General features: G+C 37.0%; 1 protein-coding gene across 4 annotated transcripts in view; it reads left to right on the top strand.

Moving 5' to 3' along the window:
* Nucleotides 1-26,228, top strand: part of FCHO2 (FCH and mu domain containing endocytic adaptor 2) — an 89,531-nt gene extending 63,303 nt beyond the window's left edge. Inside the window, exons 14-27 of one of the 4 annotated variants that reach the window (XM_032205382.1) lie at nt 177-188; nt 626-650; nt 1,367-1,409; nt 2,010-2,104; nt 8,761-8,864; nt 10,939-11,068; nt 12,637-12,696; nt 15,606-15,717; nt 16,354-16,509; nt 18,396-18,528; nt 21,201-21,400; nt 23,563-23,627; nt 25,669-25,833; nt 26,073-26,228. In XM_032205382.1, coding sequence (XP_032061273.1) covers nt 177-188; nt 626-650; nt 1,367-1,409; nt 2,010-2,104; nt 8,761-8,864; nt 10,939-11,068; nt 12,637-12,696; nt 15,606-15,717; nt 16,354-16,509; nt 18,396-18,528; nt 21,201-21,400; nt 23,563-23,627; nt 25,669-25,833; nt 26,073-26,095 — 1,323 coding nt within the window. In that variant the 3' untranslated portion in view covers nt 26,096-26,228. Of the gene's footprint in view, nt 1-173; nt 189-625; nt 651-1,366; nt 1,410-2,009; nt 2,105-8,760; nt 8,865-10,938; nt 11,069-12,636; nt 12,697-15,605; nt 15,718-16,353; nt 16,510-18,395; nt 18,529-21,200; nt 21,401-23,562; nt 23,628-25,668; nt 25,834-26,072 lie in introns of all 4 variants that reach the window. The other 3 variants (XM_032205381.1, XM_032205384.1, XM_032205383.1) reach the window with 3 other exon arrangements.
* Nucleotides 26,229-26,672: the final 444 nt, after the last annotated feature.

Raw genomic sequence — 26,672 nt, 5'->3', positions numbered from 1 at the left:
TTCTGCCAAACCACAGTATTATTCTTTATACCAAGAGATGAAATTAGAAATAAATAGCTTTGAAATATTCTAGTGCAATAGTCAGAGTAGAATTAGGATGGCTCTGATTTCAAGGAAAGTAATACTAATATATTAACAATGATTTTTCTCTTTTTTCACCCATGTTTTGAAAGCAGAGACACAGTCCTGTAAGTACAGAATGGCTTTTTATTCATGTTTTCAAATGAAAATCTAGTAAGTCTACTATGTGAATAGTAGACATTTAGAAATAGAAACATTTAGGAATGTTTCTATTCTTATCTGTCAGACCGATGCAGCTTTCATGTTATACGAAAGCTGTGAAATTCTACTGGCCTAGCCTGAAAAGAAATTTGGTAATACTGTTCCCTTTGTCAGTTCTGCAATCTTCTTTCCTGCCTTTTCATATACTGTATGACAGGTTTGCAGTGGTTGCTGTGTCATGGCTCTGGTTCTATTGTTTTGCAAGTTCCAGAATGTTCTGCCTGGCACTGAAAGTAAAATATCATGGAAGATTGAGTGGAAATACGAGCCCTGGGACTATTAAGTGTTTTATTTGGCAAATGTAACAACAACAACAACAATAATATGTTTTCTTTTGTTTCAGGCACAAATGAACAGAAATTCATCCAGTAAGTACAATATTTAACTTTTAGTCTATTTATGTTAGTTTTTCAACTTAGCATGAAAATAGATTTTTTATTTTTGGTGCCTTTGTGATATTTCTTTGGTAAATTCAAAGTGGTAAATTCAAAGGACAAAATTAAGTTATGTGGTCTAAATTTCAATACCGTAGAAAATATGTGAAGATCTCAGTTTCTATGTACTTATTTGTTCCCTGTTCTGGGAATCAGATGAGGCTGTCTGTGACAAGTCCAAGAGCAAAGGGAAATGACTCTTGTGCAATTTCTTAAAACCCTTCCACCATCTCTAGTTAGGTGTGATCCACAGATCTACAAATCCACTAAGTACTATCTTTCAGAGAGAAAGTATATCCTCTAGGTTTTTTGTATGTGTGGTTTTCTTTTTTTTTTTTTTTTTCCCAGTTAGAAAAAAGAACAGGTTTGCTGAAGAATAAAGTTGGTGTAAACAGAATAATATAACGATGAAATTTCAAGCGATCAGTACTTTCTCCCAAAATGTACTGCTCTGTCTAGTCCTTTCAGAAGGTATTTCAGGATATCTGAATTTATGTTATCAGAGATAATGCATCTTCTTTCCATTTTAATAATCTGTGATAAAGTTTGAACTGCAGTGATAAGCATTTACTACTTCTGTGTAATAAAGCTGAAAGATTTTTATTTTAGTGTATCACAGCTTTGGTCATACTACTCTGTCCTTTGCTTAGGTGAGGAGTTAACAAAATCAAAACTTCCTGCACCAACTAATGAGTAAGTTCAACTTTTATATTATGTTGAATGAAGTTTGGGGGGAATTTGTTCTTATTTTGATCCAATACTTAGAAACCCCTTGGAAACTTCGACTGCTGTTTTAAGCATATCTTGTGTGGTATGAGTTAAGGACTAATCGTGTAATGATTCCTGTTCACTTGTTTTTGCCCTCCTAATGCAGTTGCTTTGTTGTGATGTCTCAATTGATATTAAAAATTACATAATCAATAAATACTGTTTTTTATTAAAAACTTATGTTTAAATTGCCAAGGTTAGTTTCCTTTTAAGAGCGTTTAAGATTGTTCATATATGTGTTTGATGAAACAAATCAGTTTGTAAATATAATTCTTAATGAAAATGAGGATAAGTACTAACATAATGATATATACCCAAACGCTAACTGTTACCAAGGTGATAAAGCAATCAGTTCAGATAGTTTACTTATGTGTGAGTTCCTTGACCTACAATTTGTAAGTACTTTTTTATTTTGAGATGCAAGGACTAACTAATGTAGAAGATGAACTATCCAAGTTGTAATTTGATTGTTTTTATAAGTATATATGCCTTTCACTTATATTCCTATTGTAACTCTTACTGTAGAAAGGGGAACAGTGACCTTCTGGCATGGGATCCACTCTTCAGCAGTTCTCTTGAATCATCCTCTTCAGCCTCCTTGGCATCCTCATCCTCCTCAGGTAAGATATTTTATAGTAGAAAATGTTTTCTGCATATTCTTCAGGGTCTTCTGTTGTTGCTTTTTTAGTCATTGCAAGGGAATGTGCATAGATACGGAAGTGAAAGAACTTTTAAAAGCACTATGTTATAAGTAATACATGACAATAATGTAGTATGTCAAGCTTTCAGTCTAGGGAGCAAGTGGGAAGAGAGAACACAAGAAACCTTAGGAAAATTCCCTCTTGCTTATGTTTTTATCTCCTTTTCTCCCTTTCCAAAAAATGACCATCTATTCTGGAGGACTAATATAATCTATTTTTTCAGCTGGTAGGGTTGGGAGATGAAATGGAGGTTGTTGAACAACTGTGACCCAAGCTGAGCTTGCACTGTGAATAGGGATGGGTTGCTTCTTTCCAGGGAAGCCTGCTGAGCTGTATACTACAAAGCCACTCTAGAACTTTGCAGTAATGAACCTGCTTTCTATAGTAAACCGTGATTCTATTAGGAGATGTGTGGGCAGAATCCAGGGAAAGTGGGAGAAAAATGGCAGGACTAAGACTGAAACAAGGGGGAAGTTTGTGGCACCACCTGAGAGCAGGTGAATTTTACATATATGAATTAAATATGCTGAAAAGAAGTTGCATTTTCTCAAAGTAATCTGTTTTTTTGGTATCATATTATTGCTTTGGTCTGGTGTTGAAGTCTGTAAAGGAAAGGAGAGGATACTTAGTTTGTTCTGCTAGTGGTTGTTAGTGTCCATGTCCGGGGTCCCCATCACAAGAAGGATCTTGATCTATTGAAGAGGGCCCAGCTAAGAAGCTGGTCTGAGTGCTGGAGCACCTCTCCTATGAAGAAAGGCTGAGAAAGCTGGAGATGTTCAGCTTGAATAAGAGAAGGCTCTAGGGAGAGTTCATTGCATCTTTTCAATACTTACAGGGGGCTTGTAAAAAAAAGATGGAGAACAACTTTTTGCTCAGGCAAACAATCACAGGACAAGGGGGGGTGTTTTTAAAAGCAACTTAAAGAGGGGAGATTTAGATAAGAGGTTAGGAGAAAATTCTTCACTCAGAGGATGGTGAGGCACTGGAACGTGTTTCCCAGAGAAGTTGTAGATGCCCCAACCCTGGGGGTGTTCAAAGCCGGGTTGGACAAGGCCCTGGGCAGCCTGATCTAGCAGGTGGTATCCCTGCCCATACTCCATCCCTGACTCCTACTTCAGTCACAGGAGCTGTCCCACTGCTATCCCAGCAAGTTCATAGCCCCACAAATGCATGCTGATTTCTAATTCATTGTGTATATTCCTCATACCATGTTCATTAGTGTACAGGCATTTCAGAAAGGTGTCCCAGCATGTGGAGTTTCTAGAAGGGTTTTCAGCAATCTGTCTGTGATGGTTCCTTGTAGGCATTTCCTTGCTTACGTGCAAGTGATGAAGATGACCCTTCTTAAGCCCCATTTTGTTGATTTTTGTAATCTGTTCCAGTCACATGACCGTATGCTGTTTGCTCAGCAACCATGTTCAAATCCCTCACAGGACTGCTGGTTACTCTTTTAGTCCCTCATCATCCTTATGAGGCCAGCCATCCTATTGGTAAAAATGTCTTTGTGCCATGTAGTGAGGTGGATCCAGTCTCTCCCAAGCAGTAGCTGATCTGTAAGCAAGGTACCATGGTCACAGAACCTGCAACATTGTCACTAGCTGTCAAGTATTGAGTGCCCTGTTAGTGCCCTTCTGACACCCTTTCCCCTCACCAGCAGGATTGAGTGGAGTACCACACGGGCCCCTGTGCCTTTGACTACTGCCTTCAGAGCTCTGTAGTTGTTTTTGATACTGTTCATATTTCACCTAGCAGTATCATTTATGCACCACATGGAGGAACTGCAGGGGAGAGTAGTCAGTGGGTTGAACCATCTTCAGCAGTCCCTCTGCCATATCCCAGATCCAGGCCTCCAGCAGGCAGCAAACCTCTCTAGTTGGTATCTCAGGTCAGCAGACGTGTGCCTTTGTTGCTTGTAGCAGGGAGTCAGTCACCCGTTATAGTGATTTACCATTTCTTCCAGGTGTTCTTGCATGGTGTAGGATCAGGTGGGCCATGTTCACTGCGTTAACGTCCATCTGGCTTCTCTTCAACTGCAAGGGCAGTGAACCTCCTCTGTAGCTGTAAGCCCTTGGAAGGGGCAAAAGCCTTCCTCTTGGTGCCAGAAGTCACCAGCTTTCATCCTTCCCCTTCTCTAGAGGTTGTGCTTTAATAGTGGGGGTGGACACTGCCTGCTTCTCTACTGTGGTTGGGGTCTGAGGCTCTTCAAGCTGTTGTGTCTCAGAGAAGATCTGTCTCCCTTTCATATTCTCATATGCTGCACAGCCTGCTCATTCCCTCCTGTATCTCCTCCACTTGGTGGCATAGCTCCTCCAAGACAGCACTGCAGCTGTCCTGTAGGACCAGGGGATCATCTGTCCTGGCATCAGAGAGAGGCTACAGGCACTGCCCGCAGCGTGGGACTTGGAGGGCCACATTCACCATCTGAAGCTCTGTCTGCAATCAGATATTTATTGCTACCCATGAGTAGGAGGGTAAAGCAGGTTAGGAAATGTTCACACAGTCCTTCCTGTCAACAGAACTGGAGAGAGTAGCCTCTGGCTGATGAGCAGTGACAGATCACTGGGATCAGTAGCCAGACTTCAGGAGGATTCATCTGCACCTGGCCTGGTACATGAAAGTGCTTAGGCACAGAGCCCTATGTTTGATTGAGATTGTTGAAATATAATTCCTCATGGGTGTAAGTCAATTTTAGATATGAAAGTCTGTTTTAGATATGAGAATATCTAAATATCTACATATTTTGCCTTTGCAAATTTTATCTGATGAATAATTATTTAAAGGATTGTAGTTCAAGGAATTAAGTATGGTATTTACATTAGTGAAATCATCCATGGAGTTAAATAGCAAGTGAGCGTGCTAAAGTGTTATCAAATTAGTAGTACATTTGGGAAATTTTTTACTTAATTGCAGTAGTTCATATTCTTGTTTAAATCAAATTAGCTTCTGATGTTCATTTACCTGCATCTTAGTTCTGAAGACCTCAAAAAATACATACTTTGATCTGAACCTATTTTGAGACCTATGGAAATCAGTGTTACCTTCATCTTGAATGTTAGTAAGATAAGCTTATAAGACAAGATGCTTAAAACTTTTGAAAAAAATATTAAAGTATATATAATTATTTACTTATTTTGTATACAGAATATGTAAATATGATCTAGCATGTCCCATGGATACTTTTTTTTACTGTTAAAATATTTCATTAGATACTGTTTTGTAACTCTGTTAATCATTGAACACCTAAACCACTGTGGTATTTGAGCAGGCATTGGTTGCGGAATAGAGGTAAACTTTGGTCATCCGTGAATAGTCCTGTTTTATTAGATGTTTAAACTAACTTTGTTATCTTAAACAAACAAAACAGACATTTTTAGTGAGCTGTTGATACTGTAAAAATGCTTTTTGTTTATCTTCCCCATTTTCATAAACAGGTATTTTTAAAATAGCATTTCCACATTGCTTTTGTATAGGATTTGTAGTAGTATTTCAAAGTCTTTGAATGATATTTTAAATATCTGCTAGAAGGGGAAATCTGTTAGGGTCTCTATTTGGGCTTAGGGAATGTACTTGTTCATGACAGAAAGATAGCTGTAGTGACTTACACTTCTGACGTGAACTTTCAAATGTGTTGCTCTCTTTAATTCTCTATGCCACTCTGCTGTTGCTCCTAGCTTTGCCAATCTGCAAGATGTTGAGAGTTGACTAACCTTGCATTTGCTGCTTCTGTTGTCATCTACTGCAACAGGCAACAGCCAAGTGCAGGGAATACTTGTGGGAAACTCCCATTTTCCAGCACCCCAAAGACTCTGGGATGAGAGCAAAAATAAACTGAGGCAGGTGATGCCTCATGCATGCAGTCACTCACTAGAATACAGACAGAAAAATATTAAACAGGATCTCATGACATCATTGTCTTCATTCATTTACTGAGCAGCCGTTTGTGTTAGGCCTTTCCATTACCAGCATGGAGGGTTTAGAAGGAACATAGAAGGATAGGTTTGATTAAATAAGTTTGAAAGAAATGCTGTGGAGAAGAAATAAAAATGGATTTGGACACCAAAAATAAAAGAAAAAGTCAAGGGGAAGTTAAACCGCAATAAAGAAGAAGTCAGAGGAATAAGCAAAGTCATGAGAATAAAGGCCTTAAGAGGAGAAAAACACCATAAATTACTTATTGGCCTATTTAACAAATGGAAAGTGACCTGGCTGAAAGTATGAACAAAGTAGCTATGATATGTGGCTGTTTTTTTCTTGTTGTTGTTTTTCCTTTAATTGTAAGTAGTGGGATTTTTAACCTAGTAGAACAGTTTGGTTTTCATTTTTTTTCTTCATGCTGGCTAGTAATCATCATGCAATGATTATTGAATACACCTTTTAAGTCTGGATTTATATTGAGATTTATATTGAAATTTTTATCATTTCAGTGTTGCCTCTAGTTTCAATTCTTCCCTTTTTCTTCAGCTACTCTAAGAGAGCACAATAGGAGTTGCTCTTCATCTACCAATGATTTGCCTGGGTGTAGAGTATCTCAGTCTTTGCTTGGACACCAGACAGATTCTGGGTCTAGAAGCCCATCCTCACCAGACTTTACCATTAGCACTTTGTGCAAATCTGGTGTTACAGAAGCACCATCAGGGAGTACTTTATCCTCTGTTTCATGGTCTCTGAGTAAGTGGATTTCCTTTGCTGATGAACTTCTTACAAGTAGAGACACAAGCACAGACAAGAAGGAGCCCCCAAAATTGCCATTCACAACTGAAAATGCCTGCCTTGCCTCTTCTGCTTTGCTTGGGAATTCTTCCAACAGCTGTGCTTCTGAGGATCAAAGTGACCTTTCAAATAATGGTATATGCCATGAACAATTACTCATTGAAGAAACTGGCACTGCTGCTGAAATTTCTTCCACATCATCTTCAGCACTACTGGAATATAGTTTAGTGTCTCCTTGTGTTCATACAAATAAGGGTATGACAAGCATGCATTGTGTACTGCTCTTTGCTAATAACTGACTCCAAAGCTTTGGACTGATTTTTCATTTCATTATTCTTGCTCACCCGATGTTAAAATTAACTTTGTCTTCTTAACTTAAAATGTACTAAACAAACTGCTTGTTAGCATCAACTTCCTCAAAAGTTAGGACATCAAAATAAATGTTCAGCTTGACATCGTAAGAAAAATTTGAATTATTCAATTAAAAGCATTGCTTTTTCTTAACTACATGAAGCTTAGCTTTTCTAGAAATATGAATGTACTTACCTGTGATGTCAGAGAGCAGTGAGGTCTCAAAGATTAAATGATTTAATTTGCAAAAACAATTCAATTCTTAATCAGATGCATTCTGAACCAGCTTCGTATATAATTTCAGATTAAATAAACACATTGGAATAAGAATAGTACTTTTTTCATACCTGTTATTTTGAAGCGTGTATGATATCGTGGTAATGCTATTAAGAGGGCAATAGGAAAGAGCATTTGGGCAAGTGTGCCGTGTTTCACTGAATACCTTTGATACTGCAGCAGATTACTCAGTGTTCAGTATTCACTGCCTTCCTTGGGCACAACAAGATTTTTAAAGGAACTACTGATATCTCAGAATTGAATTTGTTTTGGGGACATTTCAGTTTGCAACTTTTAAGGTGTATGTGGTCAGTATTAGCCTAATTTCTTCCAAGTCAGCAATGAAACTCCCTTACTTCAATGGGGGTAGAGTTATGCTGAATGCCTGAGAAAATTCCATGCTTGAAGTTGTGTTTTATATAACATTAACTTAATTATTTAAGAAAGAAACATTCAGAATAATTTGAGGGAGATGAAGTACTGGAAATGTAACTATGTATAAGGGTTTCATTCTATTTTGAAGTTAATTTTAGATGGGGCATACTTACTCGATGGCATTTAACATTTATTTTGAAATGCAGTTCTATTCAGAAAAGTGACTGTGTAAAAGTGGCATCTTTGTACTGCTGCCACCGTCTGTTAGTTGCACCTGTTAGAAGGACATGGGGGCAGTATTTTTAATTACTTTTTAGTTCTGACAGATTAGCTAAGAGATAATAAGGAGTTACTGTGTTCTTGCAAACACCAGCGTAATTTACTGAATTATATTTGTTGCACTGGCATTTACATATTGGAGTCAATATGATTTCAAAGAGTGTAATTTTAAGCAAACAGTTGCCCCATTGTCAGCCAGGACCAAATACGAATTTCCACTGAATTTTCCATTTATGGTGAGGCATGAACGATTGTTCTGTTTTCTGAATCCATATAGATTATACTCAGAAAGGAACTCAGGGAAGACCATCTTTTTACCTATAAACCTCCAAGAATAGTTGATATAAAATCATTTGAGAGCTATGAGAAAGCCCATGATGCCATTTTTAGAGTCACTTTTCAGGGTATCATATAGCCCTATTTTAAAAGCATTTTTGATTAGTGGTAAATCTTACAAAATGGAACTTGCAAAGTAGGGACTTTGAATAGAAACGTAACTTGCATTTATTTTATTCAAGTGCGTACGTATTTTTGTTCAATGTGACCTTTCTAATATTGATTTCCTTAAATTTGCTTTCTTTCAGCAAGACCCACAACTCCTCTTTCTGTAGGCACCATTGTACCCCCACCAAGGCCTGCCTCAAGACCAAAGTTGTCTACAGGGAAACTTAGTGGAATTAATGAAATAGTATGTATTGATTTTTTTAAATTCTCTTCTATAACTCAATGTCAGATATACCATTAATTTACACTGTCACAGTGAGGTTACCTTCCATTTTCACCATTGCCAAATAGGCATGGAAGTTGTTTGCGGTAAACATTATAGTAAAAATAATTTTTAATTGAATTAGAAAGGCCTAAAACATATTTTTTGCATCAGCCAATTGTTTTTAAGTGAATAAATAAATAGTTTGAAAATGCAAAGATAGTATGTTTGTGGGATTAAGGTATTCAAAATGTGAAACTCTAGCAAAGTCGTTAGTAAAGCTCCATTGATTTAGGAATATCACCAAAGCTCTGGGGAATGAGTGGCATTAAGTAGATCACTATCAGTTGTGTGCTGACACAAGTAGCCATGCTGTGACTTCACCCTGTCCTTGGTGCTTGTCGTTGGTGAAGGGAGGTGGCAGATTGCAGCAGCTGCCCATCAGGATAGTGAGAGGTCATCTCTGCTCACTGCCTGCAGTGCAGGTCCACCTGCCAATAAAGATTTTGGCAAAGAATGCAAGTACTCAGGCAGCATATCAAACCAAGCCATGCTTAATATCTTTTCTATGAATATTATAATTCCTTGGGTTTTGTTTGACTTAGTGACTTGAAAGAATGTGACTGTGGTAATATCCTCTTCCTGTCTTTCAAAATAGCAAGATACATTCACCATAGAATCACAGGATCACAGAATTTCTAGATTGGAAGAGACCTCAAGATCATAGAGTCCAACCTCTATCTCACTATAGACAAAATTCTGATCCTACATGTTCACAAAATGGAAACGTTTTTAACTATTTTGCTATTCTGTAATATTGTAAGGTCTATTTTGAGATTGTTTTCTCATTCCAATATAAAACTGTAGTAATTGCTCTTAGGCAAAGGAATCTGCTCTTCTTATCATCCAAATTGAAGTGAATTTAGCTGATAGCGTTCTGTTATAAAGTATGATTCTGCTTAAAGTTACATTCATTTTATACTGTTGTTTTAGAAATCAGCTATTATCTCTGTACAAGTGGAAGACTGAGTTGTCTTCATTATATGTCATGTACTGTTACAACTCCCACAGTCTGTATAAAAGTCATACACTCACTGACAAGAGTGATAGAACTGAAATAAAATAACCATTGCCCACACAAAATAGATGTTTCAGGAGTTTCAGTACCTTTTAGATAGGTTAATCCCCAAGTGATCATTGGTTAGTTTAAACTGATGCTTTTACAGTCAAGTGATTTACAAAGCTATTCAAAGTTTTTGGGTAGATGGGACTTCTGAAGATCTTTATGACAACTTCCTGTCCAAAGAAGGTCCAACTTCAAAATTGAATCATTTTGTTCAGGGACATGCCAATTTTTGAAAGTTTCCAAGGAGGGAGATCTCACAACCTCTTTGGGCAAGCTGTCCCAGCTTATCAGAAGGAACTTCTTCCCATACATTCAACAGAAGTTCCTTTGCTATAGCTCTTTGCACATCTGAGAAGAATGTGACACCTTTTAGCTGGTAAGAGATTGCTAGTAGATCCCTCCTTAGGCTTCTTTTCTCCAGGCTTGGGCAAACTTAGGTCCTTCAGCTCTTACTCTCTCTTATGTTCCCCAGACCCCAGCTATTTTAGTTGCCTTATGCTGGACTTGCTTCCAGATTGCTAGTAGCTCTCCTTTAGCTGTGCAAATCTGCATTTGGTGCACACATGCACAGGGCTGTAGGCTTAAATTCTGCTGCTGTAATACAGTTCAACTATTGACAGGCTGTTACACAATCAAATATATTAGACTCCACTACCCAGGGGAAAAAACAAAACAAAACAAACAAACAAAAAAAACAGTATTAATAGTCTATGAAATAGTAGAGTTGATTTCCAAGGAAAATGTGTGTTCTCTGTTTTACACTGAAAACTAGGATGGATAAAGTATTAAAAGAAATAAGAAATGCTTTGAAATGTATTGGGGAAGATACATTACCCAGCTGGAGAAATAGAAAAACTCCTCCATTTACAGTATTTTTTGTTTTTAAAATCACTTTGTCTATTTAATACTCCTGTGAACTTTTGTGTTCAGCCTAGGCCATTCAGCCCTCCATTGACCTCTAACTCAAGTCCACCACCTGCAGCTCCCTTGGCACGTGCTGAGAGCATCTCCTCAATATCCTCTTCTGCTTCCCTCAGTGCAGCAAACACACCTACAGTTGGTAAGTTAAATTAACCATATTAACTTAAGAGTGGTATAATTCCACCACTAAGTTTCACCTCTTAGGAAAACCATTCCTTGGAGTTAGTTGTTCCACATGTAAGTCTAGTGTAGGTATTTCAAGCATCTTTTGAAATACCTACTGCTATGTGATACTGAGACAGGACAGTGTTCTGTCCTGCCAGGAGAGTGGATTTGATTAGATTAGGCCATTGATGCAATTATGGCATGTTCCTTAGTGAAATACTTTTCAAAGTTAAAATATTCAGTGAATTCATATTCGGTGTGGTTGTATATGCGTTCATCGAGCACAATATGTTATTGTGCACTTGTTTGGACTATGTTATTTTATAGGTACAAAAATACTTCAGGATACTGATAAATCTGAATGAATATAAATATTCAAAACAGAGTTATGTTATTTTTATTTTGTTTGTTATTCTGTAATTGCAGTTTCAAAAAAAAATGCATCTTCAAGTTATTGCAGTATTTTAACTAAGCAGAGCTAGTTGGTAAAAACAAAAGAACAATAAAAAAAAAAAAAGTCAAATTAGTTTCCACATGCTGTCACAAGTTTCAGAAGATTTTCTCATGATTTTAAAGGGAAGTCCTCAATTTTTATATTTGGTTTTAACAAATGGTAAGGAGACTTCTGAGGTGTTTTGTTTGCTTTTTTTGTTGTTTTTTTTTTAAAGATGTTCTAACTTGTTTTGTTAGCAGAAGCATAATATTTCATTTCTGAACACTATTACCACTTTGTTCAAAGTGAAATTAGACTCTGAGTTAACACTCAGTTGTCTGTGACTGGTACTGATGCTAAGGATTTCTCAGCCAGGCTCAGCATTTCAGGAGTATCTGCACAGCTTCTAGAGGGGAGTTCCATAAGGAAAGCAATGCAGCTGTTTCCTCACTGTGCAAGACGTAGGCTAGTAAGGTCTGACCAGCCTTAGCTGCTGTGGTGGTGGCACAGTTCAGCGTCTACCATTTTCCCAAACCCTGAGAATCATCATAGAAAGATAACTGATATTTTGATTGTCAAAGTCCATCCAGGCTCACTTCCCCAGGCCTCAGCACTGGTCCCAAGGAACTAGAAGTTGGTGGCAGCAGCATCAATAGCTCCAGCTCTCTGTGTATGCATGTGTGTGTGAGGAAGAAGGTAAGGAGGTGTGTGCTGCCACAGAGATTTGACATGGTTGTTAACCTGGCCTACCAAAAATGAACAGGGCCAGTTCACTGCACTGTGTGTTTGAATTAAATAGACCTGGACAGATGGGAAGGGCAGTGCAGATGGCAGAATGACTTTGGGGCATGAGGATACTCTGCACTACTCTGTAGTCTTCTGGCTTTTGCACAATCTAGTGTTTTAATCACCCCATTTGTTCTGCAAAATGGAGAGCTGGCTCTTGTCTTGTTCCATGTGAACTTGTAGGTATGCCTAATCGTATGTTTCTTTTATGCTTTAGCTTTATTTTCATTTGAAAAGAATTTATATATATATTATATTATCATATGTTTTTGCTTGAAATACTTTGTTTTCTTGCAATGTCTTGTTTCATTTAAATGTAATAGAGGATGATCTTTTGATTGGAACACTTCATCCAATAGAAAGGCTTTGTGACGCACTACCAGGTATTGTATTAGAAGCAGACTTACATGTTAACTAATCATTCTAATGCACTGCACCTAATAAAATTGTATTTCTTTTGGAACAAGTTTCTCCAGCTATTTCTGGTGTCTGGCAGATACAAATAGCTTACCAAAATCATCAAAACTTTATTTAACCACTTCTTTGCAGCATAGTCTTCTATCTGTTTCTCCAAACATGCTGACACCTGGTCTCACTTCTTTAGTTTTGCTTTACTGCTTTTATTCAAAAAAGGGGAATACATTTTTACTCTGACAGCCCTTATTCTCATAAGACAAGTAGGTAAAAACATTTTTTTATATTCATATAATACGAAGCTTTGAAGATACAGATAGTAAAGATAGTCTTTTAAAATATATATATATATTTTTCAACAAAACAGCTTAGCCAATGTTAAAATCACCTGAGTCTTTATTTCTGAACTGAACTGAAACCCTTTGGTCGAGTTATTTATTTGGCCTTTTTATGACCAATAATACAAGCTTTTATTCAGCAGTTTGCCACCCTCCTCAACAGCATCAGTGTCACTGTGTGTCAGCACAGCTGATGTGCTGTTAACGGTGATCAGGACATCAAGGCCAGCTATGCAGGTGCTGCAGAACATCCTGCAACTGGACCCTTGAGCTGTGCTGCAGTCTGAGATGCAGCAAGTCCACCTTGGCACAGCTCTGTGTCATCCTGTCCCTCTGAAAGGGTGCAGCAGACATCGAATGCCACGATGCAGGATAGTGGTGCATTGTATTGTTAGGCTTATATTTTCAGCTGCAAGGCAACAAAACAATCACATTTAGTGTTTGGTTAGACAGTTTTATATGTTTCACTTCATAGTTTTTAAGGAGAATGCTTAGATTTCATGAATCATAAAGGGCGATGAAGATTGAGAACTGTGGAAATAAGTAGTAGTCCCTAAGACACACCTCAGAGAAATGCTTATACATACATATGTTTGCTTTGGTATTACCAGAAAAGTGTAAAGTAGCCTTGTTGTTACTAATAAATTTCCCTGTTTGGTGAAGAAATCAATGTTTGTCTTTTGCTGATAGGAATATAATTTATGTATTCACATTACTCTTGATTTTAAAATTTCACTCTAAAGATATCTGCAACACTTTTATAAAGAAAAGATTTAGATACAATTTATAAATCTGTAGACAATCTGACATAATATGACATAAAATCCTCTTATGGGTTCTGCAGTTGTTTGTTCCAGCAAGTGCATACTTTGACTTAGGTGGAGAATACTTCTGGAGTTCGATATTTCATCAGACAGAATTTTGTGAATGGGTCTGGTTGTTAATACAGACTTTTAATGCCAATTTCTTTTTTTAAGTCATTATTTCTGCATTCCCAAGACTACTGAAAATTACAGCTTTTATTGCTAGCTTCCATGGAGAGAAACACAGCACTGGAAACATGATCTATGTGTAAAGAACAAATAAAAATGATCTACTGTTTATATTTTAAAACAAACAAACAAAACAGCATCATAACATTTCTTTCATTGAAGAATCTTTTCTTTTTGAACACTTGTGACTAGAGCAGTACTATGCATCTAAGAGAGCCTAAAGTTTGCAGTAATACTTCTCATAGCATGGAGAAGTATTCTGAACATTTTCATACCTCAGGCAAGAAACATGACGGAGGGCAAGGTATGAAAGTAGCAGAATTAGACAAACTCTCCTGTCTTTTACTGTTCTGTTGTTAATACTTCTTTCTCTTATCTCTGTATTTAAGCATAAAATCACATAGTAGACCTTCTGTGAAGAACAAGGTCTCAAATTCCTTTTTCTTTATGAAAGAGCCCAGAAGGTACAGCTGCTATTTTAAAGTAAATAGGAGATCAGTTTGCCATTAGCAATGTTATACAGAAGCATTTTCTGTCTACTTCATGGTAGGAAATTCAAGTTTCTCATTTTGCTTATGACATGAGAAAGACTGTGCCTCCTTTATGATAGATATATTATGTGATACAAACCATTCCAGCAGTGGTACAAAAAGTTAGTAAGATGCTCTCTACTATGCAGCTGCAGTAATAAAACAAGATTAAAGTTCCAGTATTGTGGATTATGTTAAGTAGCTGGCCACACACTGGAAAACACTGATAAAAGTAATATCCCATGACAACCATTTTTTTTCAGTTGTATGGATTTTAAAAAGCCATAGCATGAGGTCTGAGTTGATTTTTGTAGCTATGCATTTTAATGCTGTTGTGTATGCACAAGCACCTATGAAGGCTGATGCAAGCCTGATAATTATTTTTCTTGCAAACTGCTGTGTATTTCCAAGTACCTCCAAGGTATTCCCAGAACCCTTACTACAAAAACAATAGAAAACATAGTAAAATATTTCTCCAGCAATTTCTGCTTGGAAATTTTAACCTTTGTTGACTGAAGTCATTAAAAGTTCACTTATGTAGAGTATATATGTATATATATGCATTTAAGTTCATATATACTGTAGCTGAATTCTTTGCATTTCCCTGACCATTGTATCATACATTTTTCCATGCAACAAGCATACAGTAGGGTTTGTTGTTGTTGTTTTTTAAGTATTGTAGTTAATGTCCAATGTCCTTTGGATCTGTTGACTTTAGTGTTATCATTAGCCATTTTAATGCAGCATTCCTCTAGCTCATATGTATTTCCTTGTGTCTGTCCATGTACAACATGTCATATTGATAGTCCTGTTTTCTTAGGCTGCTAAGCAGTGTTTTGGTGGTGTGATTGTACTGTACTATGTTTATATTTTTCTAATAACTGTTCAAGTACCACTTCAGGCCCTACTGTGACCTTGATGGTAGTAACATCTTGTAAAAATGACAGATACAGTCAACCATTCTGAAATCTATTGCTAAGCTTTTATAAATTAAACCTATACACTGTATGTATTCTAGGTGTTTCACGTGGTCCCAGCCCTGTCAGCCTTGGAAACCAGGACACCTTGCCTGTTGCAGTAGCCCTTACTGAATCTGTTAACGCCTACTTTAAAGGAGCAGATCCCACAAAGTTAGTTAAATAGTGAATTGTTTTGAATGTAATAAGTTACAATTAAAAAAACAAACAAAAAAAACCCAATGTTTATACTTGTAATGTTTTGGGGAAAATGCATGTGCATTAGAAGGGGGTTTCACTTTTTTTTTTTTTTTTTCCCCGAGCGTAAGTGACAACAGTGGCTCTTTGCTCTCTATTGTCCTGCATCCTGCTAGGAGCTCATATATCCCTGCTTTACAAAAATAAGTTCAGTGAAAATATTGAAAATGAGAAAGGTTTTTATCATAGTCAGCTAGGTGCTACAAGTAAATTTGGGCAGCTCTATAAAGCACCTCATTCACCCTGTCACATCCCTTGCTATGCTAGTAGGCCTTGCCTAAGCATAGTTGTGCCATGTTTTCAAAGCCTGAATAATATCCACCAAGACTACTGTATGCTTAACCAGCTACACTTTTTTCTTCACTTTCATCTGACTTTCAAGTTGAAAGTGATGGTACATTGTTACAGTGCCACATTACCCTCATTTAAAATTGACTTTCTGTTTTGAATTCAGCTCATCAGATTGTGCAAGTACAGTGATTGCTTTAAAATCAGTAATTAAAACCACGTAGTTAATGAGTTGCAATAAAACTGATGTTTTCATTCTCCTAGATGTATTGTGAAGATCACTGGTGATATGACAGTATCATTCCCAAGTGGGATTATTAAAGTCTTCACCAGCAACCCATCTCCAGCTGTGCTCTGCTTCAGGGTAAAAAACACAAGCAAACTAGAGCAGATTCTTCCAAATGCACAACTTGTATACAGGTTTTGTATTTTTTTTTTTAATATAATAGTAAACTATGTGATTTCTAAAATTTCATTTGTTTTATACGTAAATCGGAGTTCTCTGCCATCTTGTTGATTTGCTTAAACATAGTTTAATGCTATGAACTAATCTTGTTTAGCTCAGTTTCTTTCTACTGCCACCATTAAAAATCTCAGTCAGGTACTGAAACTTATGCTAAATAAAACAAGAGCCATAAGAAGTACTTTGCAAAGGCAGCTGTGTTTTTGCATGCGTTTTATACGTGAAATGGTTTAACAAACTATTTGAAAAAAATATTTTTTTCCCAATCAAACTATATGAACCATCTAACTAGTTATGACGAAAAAAGATATAAAGAAAAATTACATATCGAAACTAAGAAATTCTTATGTTGTCATATAAATTTATTTATGTAGTAACAGTGGTATGATTAAATGATGAAACAGTGGCTTTAAGTGGAAGACAAATAGTAGGAGGTATGCCTAACATCATTTGTTGGTTAATACTGTATTTTTAAGCTGTATTGTTTCTACAGTATATTCAAGTCATTATGTGACTATATATATATCAAGTGTATAGCAGCATGCTTTAGAGAATTCTTAAGAAAAAAGGCTGGTGATTGAATAGAATAATTGTTCAAATCACAGCATTTTAGCTTCTTTTCAAAAAAAAAAAAGGACATTTGTAAAAGCTGTAATTATTTGTTCCATTTAGAGAAGAAATTATTTGAAAACCTGTTAAACACTTCTAGATGGTACATTTTTAAAAATTACTGAAATAATTGAAACAAAACATATGCATCCATTTTTTCACATTTAATTTCATTGTGATTGTTCATACTTAATGTTTCAGTGTGAAAAATGTATTTGCTGCTTTTTGACATGAAAAGTAAGTGTTCATCCATATTTTACTAAAAATGGATGCAGCATGAATTACAATACTATGTTGAGAATCAAAGTCAAAATAAATCGAACAGACTACATATAGTGTGTAAGTCACTGTTCTAGATTCAAACCATTGCAGTAATATTTACTGTGGTCCAGATGCACATTTTTAGCTTTTGCTTTGCACACACATTCTGCAGACCTGCTTAGCAAATGGATGCAGGTCCTCACTGTAGCCACAGAGCTTCAGAGAAGCTTTTTGATTGATAAATGATTTGTATTTTGTTTCTGAATCAGTATTCTTAAAAATTTCATCCTTATTCAAAATAAACATGATGCAACCAGAACTGAAAATATTCTTGACCTGCAAAACAGCTTTTCATGTTCCAGTAGCTCCAGACCAGCATTTTGATTGTGCAGTCATGTTTGCTCTTAACTACATAGAGAGATGATATAATAAATTGCTTCATAGATTGAATGTAACTATAAGTACCTAAAAGGCAATTCTTTATAATAATTTGAAAATTTTTTTAATGGAAAAAAATTAGAAAGCTTATGCTTTCTGCTGATGTGAAAGTATAGTAACACACGTATAGCAGAAATCTTAGTGTTGCTATAATATAACCAAACTTAATTATGATTTTAGGTCTAACTCCAAATTGGATACCATTCCTTTTCAATGACCCTTTGTATCCCGACCTCATGCACATCCTCATGGCACCTGATAATATTGAGTTTATTAAATATAAAATCCCAGACTAAATCTTGTGGTGTCAGTTGTCAGTGCAGAAAACTCACTGCTCCTTGAATGGAAGGAGAATTTTACTAGATACAACAAGCTGATAGTTTTCCTTAATATTAAAAAGGTATAATTGTGTGTCATAAAGCATTATAACAAACTTTTGCTTGAAGAAGGGAAAGGATCAAGTCTTAATTATTAGACATCCCAAAAAGAACGCTCAGTGTTGTATTCTCAGCCCTACCTTTCTTTTTCTTTGTAGTGATCAGTCGCAAAGTGATTCCAGTACTAGGGATTTTTGGATGAACATGCAAGCTATAACTGTCTACCTCAAGAAGTTATCAGAGCAGAACCCATCTGCATCCTATTATAATGTGGATGTTTTAAAGTATCAGGTAAACACATTTTTCCCTTTGGAATTTTTTAATGAACTCTGGCTGATGTCTAATCTACACAGAATTTATAAGAGTTGTTCTTTGCCTGATAGCATACAGATGAACGGTCACCTTGCATCCAGATCAATTCTGGATATGTCACTGTTTCCAATCCATAGGGTCTGCCCAGGCTGAGTGCATTCCTGTTATGCCTTCATGTCATTCCCTTGGATTCCTTTGGATTCATGACCTGTTTCAGCTTGCTCACACCTTACTCCAAATGTGAAAACTTTGAACACTGTTTCTTTAGGTACTTGTTAGCAAAGTCTTAAGTTTTCCATGAATTTAGGCATTTTTCAGGTTTTTGTTTGTTTGAGTTCGTAATTCAATTGATTTGCTTTTGTAATTAATTAATTTTGGATGCTGTAGCTGATCAGGTGTAATATAAGAGAGTGAGTGATGTTCTGACCCCTCAGAAAATATGGAACAACTTCTCCTGGAAACCATTCTAGGCACACAGAGGACAAGAAGGTCATCAGGAGTAGTCAGTATGGATTCAGTAAGGGGAAGTCATGCTTCCCCTTACTTGATAGCCTTCTGTGATGAAACAGCTGGCTTAGTAGATGAGGAAAGAACAGTAGATATGGTATGCCTGGATTTCAGTAGGGCGCTGTATCCCTTAAGATCATCATGGAGGAGCTGGGGGAGCAGACAGTAAGGTGGTTTGAAAACTGGCTAACAGCCAGGCCCCGAAAGTGGTTATCTGTAGTGCAAAGTCCAGTTGGAGTATCCCAGGGGTCACTACTGGACCAGCCTTGCTTAAGATCTTCATTCATGATCTGGAGGATGGGGAAGATTTTGCTGTCAGCAAGTTTGCAGATGACACAAAGCTGGAAGGAGTGGCTGATAGGTCAAAGGTTTGTGCTGCCATTTAGAGCAGCTGGCTGAAGAAAAGGGATGACAGGAACTTCATGAAGTTCAACAGAGAAGTGCAAAATCCTGCACCTGGGAGGGAAATAACCCCAGGCACCAGGACATGCTGGAGCTACCCAGCTGAAAAGCAGTTTAAAAAAAAAAACAGGGATCTTGGTGGACACAGCTGAGCATGAGCCAGAGCATGCCTTGCAGAAGAGAAGGCTGATGGTATCCTGGGCTGCATTTGGAGGACTGTAGCCAGCAGCTTGAGTGAGGTGATCCTTCCCTGGTGAGCTGGTGAGGCCACAGCCAGAGTCCGGTTCTGGGCTCCTCAGTATAAGAGGGACATGCACGCACTTGAGAGTCCAGCAAAGGGCCACAAAGATGGCTCAAAGAAGGGACTTGGAGGATCTCTCCTGTGACAAAAGGCTGAGACAGCTGGGATTCATTCTTCAGCATACAGAAGATGGGGGTGGGGGAGATCTTATCAATGTCTACAAACACCTGAAGGGAGAGTGCAAAGAGGATGGAGACAGGCTCTTTTTAGTGGTGCCCAGTGACAGGACAAGAGGCAGTGGAAGCAAACTGAAAACACAGGAGGTGTCACCTGAACATTGGGAAACCCTCTTACTGTGAGGGTGACCAAGCAGTGGCATGAATTGCCCAGAGAGGCTGTGGAGTCTTCCCCCATGGAGATACTTCAAAGCTGTCTGGACATGGTCCTGGTCTTACTGACTCTTGGTGGCCCTTTTTGAGCAGGGGATTGGACCAGATGACCTCTAGAGGTCCTCTCCAACTACATCCACTCTGTGATTCTGTGGGATGTTCTCACTGTCAACTGAAGACCTTAATGGAAATATACAGAAATTACACGTTTATCTGAACAGGAGAACAAGAATTTCCTAGGCCTACCAATGCAGCTATTAATACCAGTGTAGTTTTCCACATCCTCTCAGTATAGTCCAAATATTGCCATGCTGAATCTATAAAAAGAATGTTAGATTCACAGAAGAACAGAAGAAGATTCACAGAAACCCTAAGATTGAAGGAACAGAACTGTTCTTTGGATTGCAGAAATGAGCGCTGTGGAAAGAGGAGTTGTGAGGCCTTTACCACTGGGGAAAAGTGAGGCATTGGCATGCAGTAGCCATGGCAGATGAAAATAGCCCTGAGTTGCCAAGGACAGGCAAGATAGGGCACAGGGAAATAGAAGGTTCCTGAGGCAGATAAGGAAGGTGGTAGGGGTATGCAGCAGGGCAGCAGCATGATCTCAACCACAGGAGCAGAAGCTTCCAGCTCTCCTACACCAGGAAAACAATGCTTCTAGTATGTAAGAAGTGTTTTGCTGTCTGCCTATCCAATGACAGGTATTTCCTTTTGCTGCTTGCTGCTTGGGGAGCTGAACTGATGGGAACTTACACAACTGGTAAGGATGTTTGCTCCTGGTAACTTATTTCTGTGAGTTAGAGAACAACACTAAAACAAAACTATTCGGGCTTCAGAAAGGCAGAACAGGAGAAAGTCTCATGGGCCATAGAGAGTCTAAACCATCTTTTAAAAATAATTTATTTTAAAATTAAAAGAATGGCAATTACTGTAGGCTGCAACAATCTTTAGAATTCTGAGATTAAAGGCTCAGAGGTCGATTGTTCTTCTGATCTTTTGTCAGAACTTATAGTTATACTCATTACCATCATTCCATAATTCTGCCCAGAAGGGTAGATATTGTAATTAAGCTGCTTTCAATGTGTTTTTTTGTTTGATTGTTTTTTTTACAGGTATCTTCAAATGGCATCCAGTCCACTCCCTTGAATCTTGCAACTTACTGGAAATGTAATGCTAGCACTACTGATGTGAGAGTGGATTATAAATACAATCCAGAGTCGATGAATGTGCCTAGTATGCTGTCTAATGTACAGGTTGTAGTACCAGTAGATGGAGGAGTAACAAACATGCAGTCACTTCCACCTGCAAAATGGTAACATTCATACTTTTATTTCTATTATTTCAAGTTCATTTCATTGTATTCATTAGGGTCATAGCCTAAAACATTTTATTGGAAGAAATGGTTGAATTTTTTTTCTCTTGATAATGTACATAGGACATTTTCTTGTCCAAAATAGACCAAGAACAGCCAATTCGTACAGACTAAAATGAGACTATATTCAGCCATTCCAACTGTATAATAATACAGGTCTTCATGAAATTTCTAATGTTTTCTTTTGGTCAAATAGACAGCATAGTTATTCTTAATAACATGATTTGCAACCAGAATCTCTTATTGGTTAAAAAAACATTATATAAATACATAATTTATATACTACAACTTCCACTCCTTGTTCCATAACGTTAGTGTCACACTCAGGTTCCACATACGTCAGTATATTTATATCCTCTGATCATTGTTCCTTGCAACATACAGATTTATCCTTCTTGATTATTTTAATTTAAAAGTTAGCGTTTGGTTTAAATTGTTTTAAAAGATAACTCACTAAATGGAAGAGTACTTTATAAGCCGTGCAGCGTTGCCTTTCAGTTCGAGAGTTGTCACAATTATCACCTGACTTGAAGCTACCTGCCACCACCTCCTAAGCCTGCAGACCATTTACAGCAGCACTTGAAAGTGAGACATAAGCCTTAGATAAGTGGTAGGAAAAGGCAGAGAAGTACATCCATGAGTGAAAGGTGACCAAAATTCAACCACTGCACCTGTGGTTTGGTAACATTAAATTACTCCCCCAGGTGTAATTTAATTCCAGGTTGTTTACTTCCAAGGAGGTCAAGAGTGTCTTTATAACTGAGGAAAACATGAAGATTAAGAGAGAAAAGAATGCCAAACTTCGTTAACCTTCCTATAAAGCAAGGTTCAGAAGAAGAATAAGCTTGATATATTTATCATACAGGTTTTGATGTTTCAGGAGGCAATCCTCTTAAATGTGTTGATTGGACAATGTGATAATACAGAATCATTTTAAGTGGAAAAAAATCTACCAAGACTGAATCTTTCTAGATTTTCTATTTCTAGGGATCAAAACTTGTAATCAGATCATCTTAAGCTTTTTCTACTGGAGCAGATTCAGTATCCTGCCTGCACAACATGATCAGTTTCTCCCAGTCCATGTTTCTTCCACAAAACCCTTTCATAGTGAAAACTAAGTAAAAACAGGAACATCTCTAGTGCTAGCTAGGAAGATTCAACACTTAGTGACAGTTTCACAGCAGATTCATCAGAGTAAGGGGCTCAATCCCAGCTATTCTGCCTTTCAACTAAGAAACCACCCAAAGCTAGAATTTTAAGCTTTGCAAGTTGATAAAAAATACAGTTGTAGTGTTTGTCATGCTACATTTTTGGTCTACTGGGTTGGGTAGTGGCCCGTTGTGCTTTTTTATTTTTATTTTTAGTAAAGTTTTTTAATTCTGTCTCTGGCAAATGACTGGTATCATCTGTGCTGCTTATGTGAACATTTCATTCCTGCTATGCCAATGTCAAAGACAATTTCATACCCGTCAGCATTTCATGCCACTCACAGCTTTGTGTTGTTGATTTTCCTATGATGAAACAGCTGCAAAGTGCTCAATATCGAAATGTCTTATCAGTTTAGAGACCCCAGTTTTTGGTGCCTTTTTCTTTTCTGTCCCTGTATATAATCAGAAGTTAAACTGTGTGTCATAAACTTAAACCACATGCCACTTTTGCCAGCTATAGTTTTATTAGAATGGAAATGGAATAAAATTTACACAGCCAAGAGTCTCACAAAGGAGAGAGCAATCAGCATTGTTCCCATTCATATTATCACCATCAAGCGTAAAAACTCATCTTTAAAACCATTTCCAGTGTATTTGGCCTGTCTTTGCCCTTTGAAGACAAATATTTTTGAGTTGTCAACCTAGGCATAGGACAGTGTAAACTGTATAAAGAGGTCATGTACACATGAGCTCTGCTACAAACTCAGGTGCAGTGCATTTGTTTGCTTTGTATAGTTTTCCACAAACTTATACAAAATAATCAAGCATTTTCATAAACATCCATTTAGAGATGTAGTTTTTATGTGCATAGTCTTTTAAAGTACTAGTGTAAACTTACAGAAATAATTATCTAAAAATTGATGCTTGTAACTAACCTGTAACTTTCTCTTACAGGAATGCAGACCAGATGAAAGCTTGTTGGAAAATATCTAGCATTTCAGAGAAGTCTGAGAATGGAGGCAAGTTGATTTTTTTTTGTTTTGTTTTCTTCTACAGAAAAATGGTAACAATAAAAATGTAATCATTTTAGCCTCTGCACCCTTATGCATGTATACACTTCATCTCATGCTGTATCCTGTTTACCAGTGGCTGGGAGGGCAGCATGAGAAGCTGAAAAGACCTTGACTTAGCATAAGCACTGCTCAGCAACAACTGAAATATCTACATGTTAACAGCATTATTCTGATCCTAAATTCAAAACACAGTATCATATGAGCTGCTAGGAGCAAAATTAACTCTATCCCATCTGAAACCAGCACAAGTAATTTAATCTTAAAAGGAAAAATATCGAACCCCCTTAAAAGCAGTTACCAGCTCTGAAATAGAGTTTAGATTTAGTAAGGAAATTATTACATAAATGCTATTTGAAAATGAGCAATTATTCGAAGAAAAAGGATCACTCACTCTCTTATGTTTTGCCACACATTGACAGTTGAGATACAGTAGCAAGAGGTAAGTGGAAGAAATGAAAAAAAAAAAAATTAAAAAAATGCTGTGCTGAAACAGGCTCAACTCTAGATGATTCCTGACCAGCATTTTGAGGGTCTTAATTTTTGCGTACAGCTCTGAGAAAAAAAAAAAAGACTGTGCACATCTGCTCAGAGTGGTAGGTTATGTGGCATTTTGTGAGGTGTCAGTAGGTATCCTCCACACAGCTGCCTTTCCCTTAAGTCCAATTGATGTCACAGTCCTTGAAGACTTTGTAGTTGCAATATTTTTTCTGAATTAGAAAAGTAGGGGCAAAAGGGAAGCACCTCATCCACAAAGCATCTATGTAAAAAATGGCCTTGTGGCCCTTGGAAGAGCCTCTAGTCCTGTTAAGAATTTAGTGAAGAGCATTATGAAAACATAGATTTTCCTGTAAATATGTCTGATTTCATATAGGAACTATAAGCCTGGAAAGGGAAGCCCTCTTCAATTGGTGTAAAGGCTGCAAAGTTGTGGTGGTCATTTGAACAAAATCTGAGGGATGTTGATCTGACAGAGGTTGTTGCTGTAGTCTGGTGTACTTTACCGTTCACCGACCTCACAGTTCTTTGCCATTCGTCTTCCATTTTGATTATGTAGGGATAGCTTTCTCTTTTCTTTTTTTTCCTAAACTATATTTTCTTTTAAAAGAAAAAAAAGCCATACTAAAACATGAATGCAGCCAGATGAAAAACTACTGAACACTTGCAGAGTGACATAAAATGGACTGCTAGTGATGCAGATCACATCTTGTTTGTGTCCAGTAGACTTCTGCATATCCCACTGGTTCTGTTACATTCCCTTGTCTTCCCACCATCTTTGTTTCCCTTTCTCTTGAATGCAAATACTTAATACTCACAATCCAGTGTTTAAGAGGAAGTAATAGTATGCCAGGCTTACACTTACAGAAACAATAGAAGTTACAGAAAGACTTCATATTAGGGCGAATGCCTTGAAGTCTCTTTATTGTGGTGCACAGGGTGGTAAAATGTGCTTTTTGTACAATCCAACACATCAGATGAGTGGTGAATCACAGAGGTAAAACACAACTGACTTTCAAAGCTCTTGAATATGAGAATCCATTTACCCAAACTATGACATACATAATAAAGAAATGGAGTGGACTTTATGGCATATTTATCAAGTTACTAGCTCTCCTCATCAATTAGCTATTCCTATTGACTAGGAATAGCAAGTTGTTTTAAGCAAGTAAAGGGACTTGACTTTTACTATTCCATTATTTATTATTTAAATCTCATTATTTTTCCGCTAGACAGTGCAAGAACAAGAAAATGTTAAAGAACTAGAAAAAGGGAGCAGTAGCATGTTTTTTTAATGCCTTGCACTAGCTACAGAGGTGTATTTAAAATAATTTTGAACTACTGCTATTTTATAATGGCACTGAAGTGAGCTTCACCAATGTCTATGAAAAATCAACTAAAGTTTTTTGGGAAATGTATTTAATTAGATCTTGTCTATGTTAGAAGAATGAGATATTTTTTTTTCCTCTTGGTACATTACTGTTTTTTATAGGTTCTGGATCCCTCAGGGCAAAATTTGAACTTTCAGAAGGACCCAGTAAACCAGCAACACTTGCAGTGCAATTCATAAGTGAAGGAAGCACCCTTTCAGGAGTAGATGTAGAGCTAGTAGGCACTGGCTATCGGCTTTCCCTACTTAAGAAGAGATTTGCCACTGGTAAGATGTTGAAATGGTTATGTATTGAAATTAATATATGATGTGTATTCTGTAGTGCTAAATTTTGGATTATGAAACTGTTAAACAACTGATGCGTAATTGTGTTTCCTTAAAACACGTCTGAAAGTTGTTTCGCATTTCTTTTGTTTTTCCATAGTCAGTTAAACTGCTCACAGGAAAATACTGACAAAATCTATTTTACCTACTGAATGCAAAAAAAACCTACCTTTATTTTTCAGGACGGTATATGGCAGACTGCTGATGAACCTGTGAAAGTCATTGGATCAAAGGAGTGCAAGAAGCTCACTCTGCCCCCTCTACTTCTCAAACACTATTTTAACATGCATTAATTTTTTTTAAATGTTGACCTACTTTGAGGCTGAACTACAGAACAGAAAATGCACTTTTGAAAGTCATTTTGCAAACTTTTTATTACTTTAATAGCACTGAAGTTAACTTCAACACTGTCTGTAAATGATCAACTGCAATATTGGGGAAAATTTGTTAAAATTTTAGTAAATTTATATAGAAGTCAAAATGGTAATCAATAGTTGTAATGAAAGTATGAAATTGTATGTTATACGGTAAGCATTAAACCTTAAAACGTAGGAGAGCAAGTAAGAAATATTTGAGCTTTCCATAAGTAATATCAGATTCTTTAATTGCCAGTTTTTAAAGAAAACAAAGGCAAACTCATGTAGTTTTTCCATCCACTCATGCCATAAAACCATTTGAGTTAGAGGTGTATAAAAATGTAACTTGATTCCCATGTATCATATATTATTAACATCTAAGTTGTTTTATATAGGTGTTTGTTCGTTTTTTTCCGAAGTGCAATG

The sequence above is a fragment of the Aythya fuligula genome, chromosome Z (genome assembly GCF_009819795.1).
Source record: "Aythya fuligula isolate bAytFul2 chromosome Z, bAytFul2.pri, whole genome shotgun sequence".
Classification (NCBI taxonomy): Eukaryota; Metazoa; Chordata; class Aves; order Anseriformes; family Anatidae; genus Aythya; species Aythya fuligula.
Note: the sequence above shows the minus strand (reverse complement) of the source record. Positions and strands in the feature narration are given on the sequence as shown.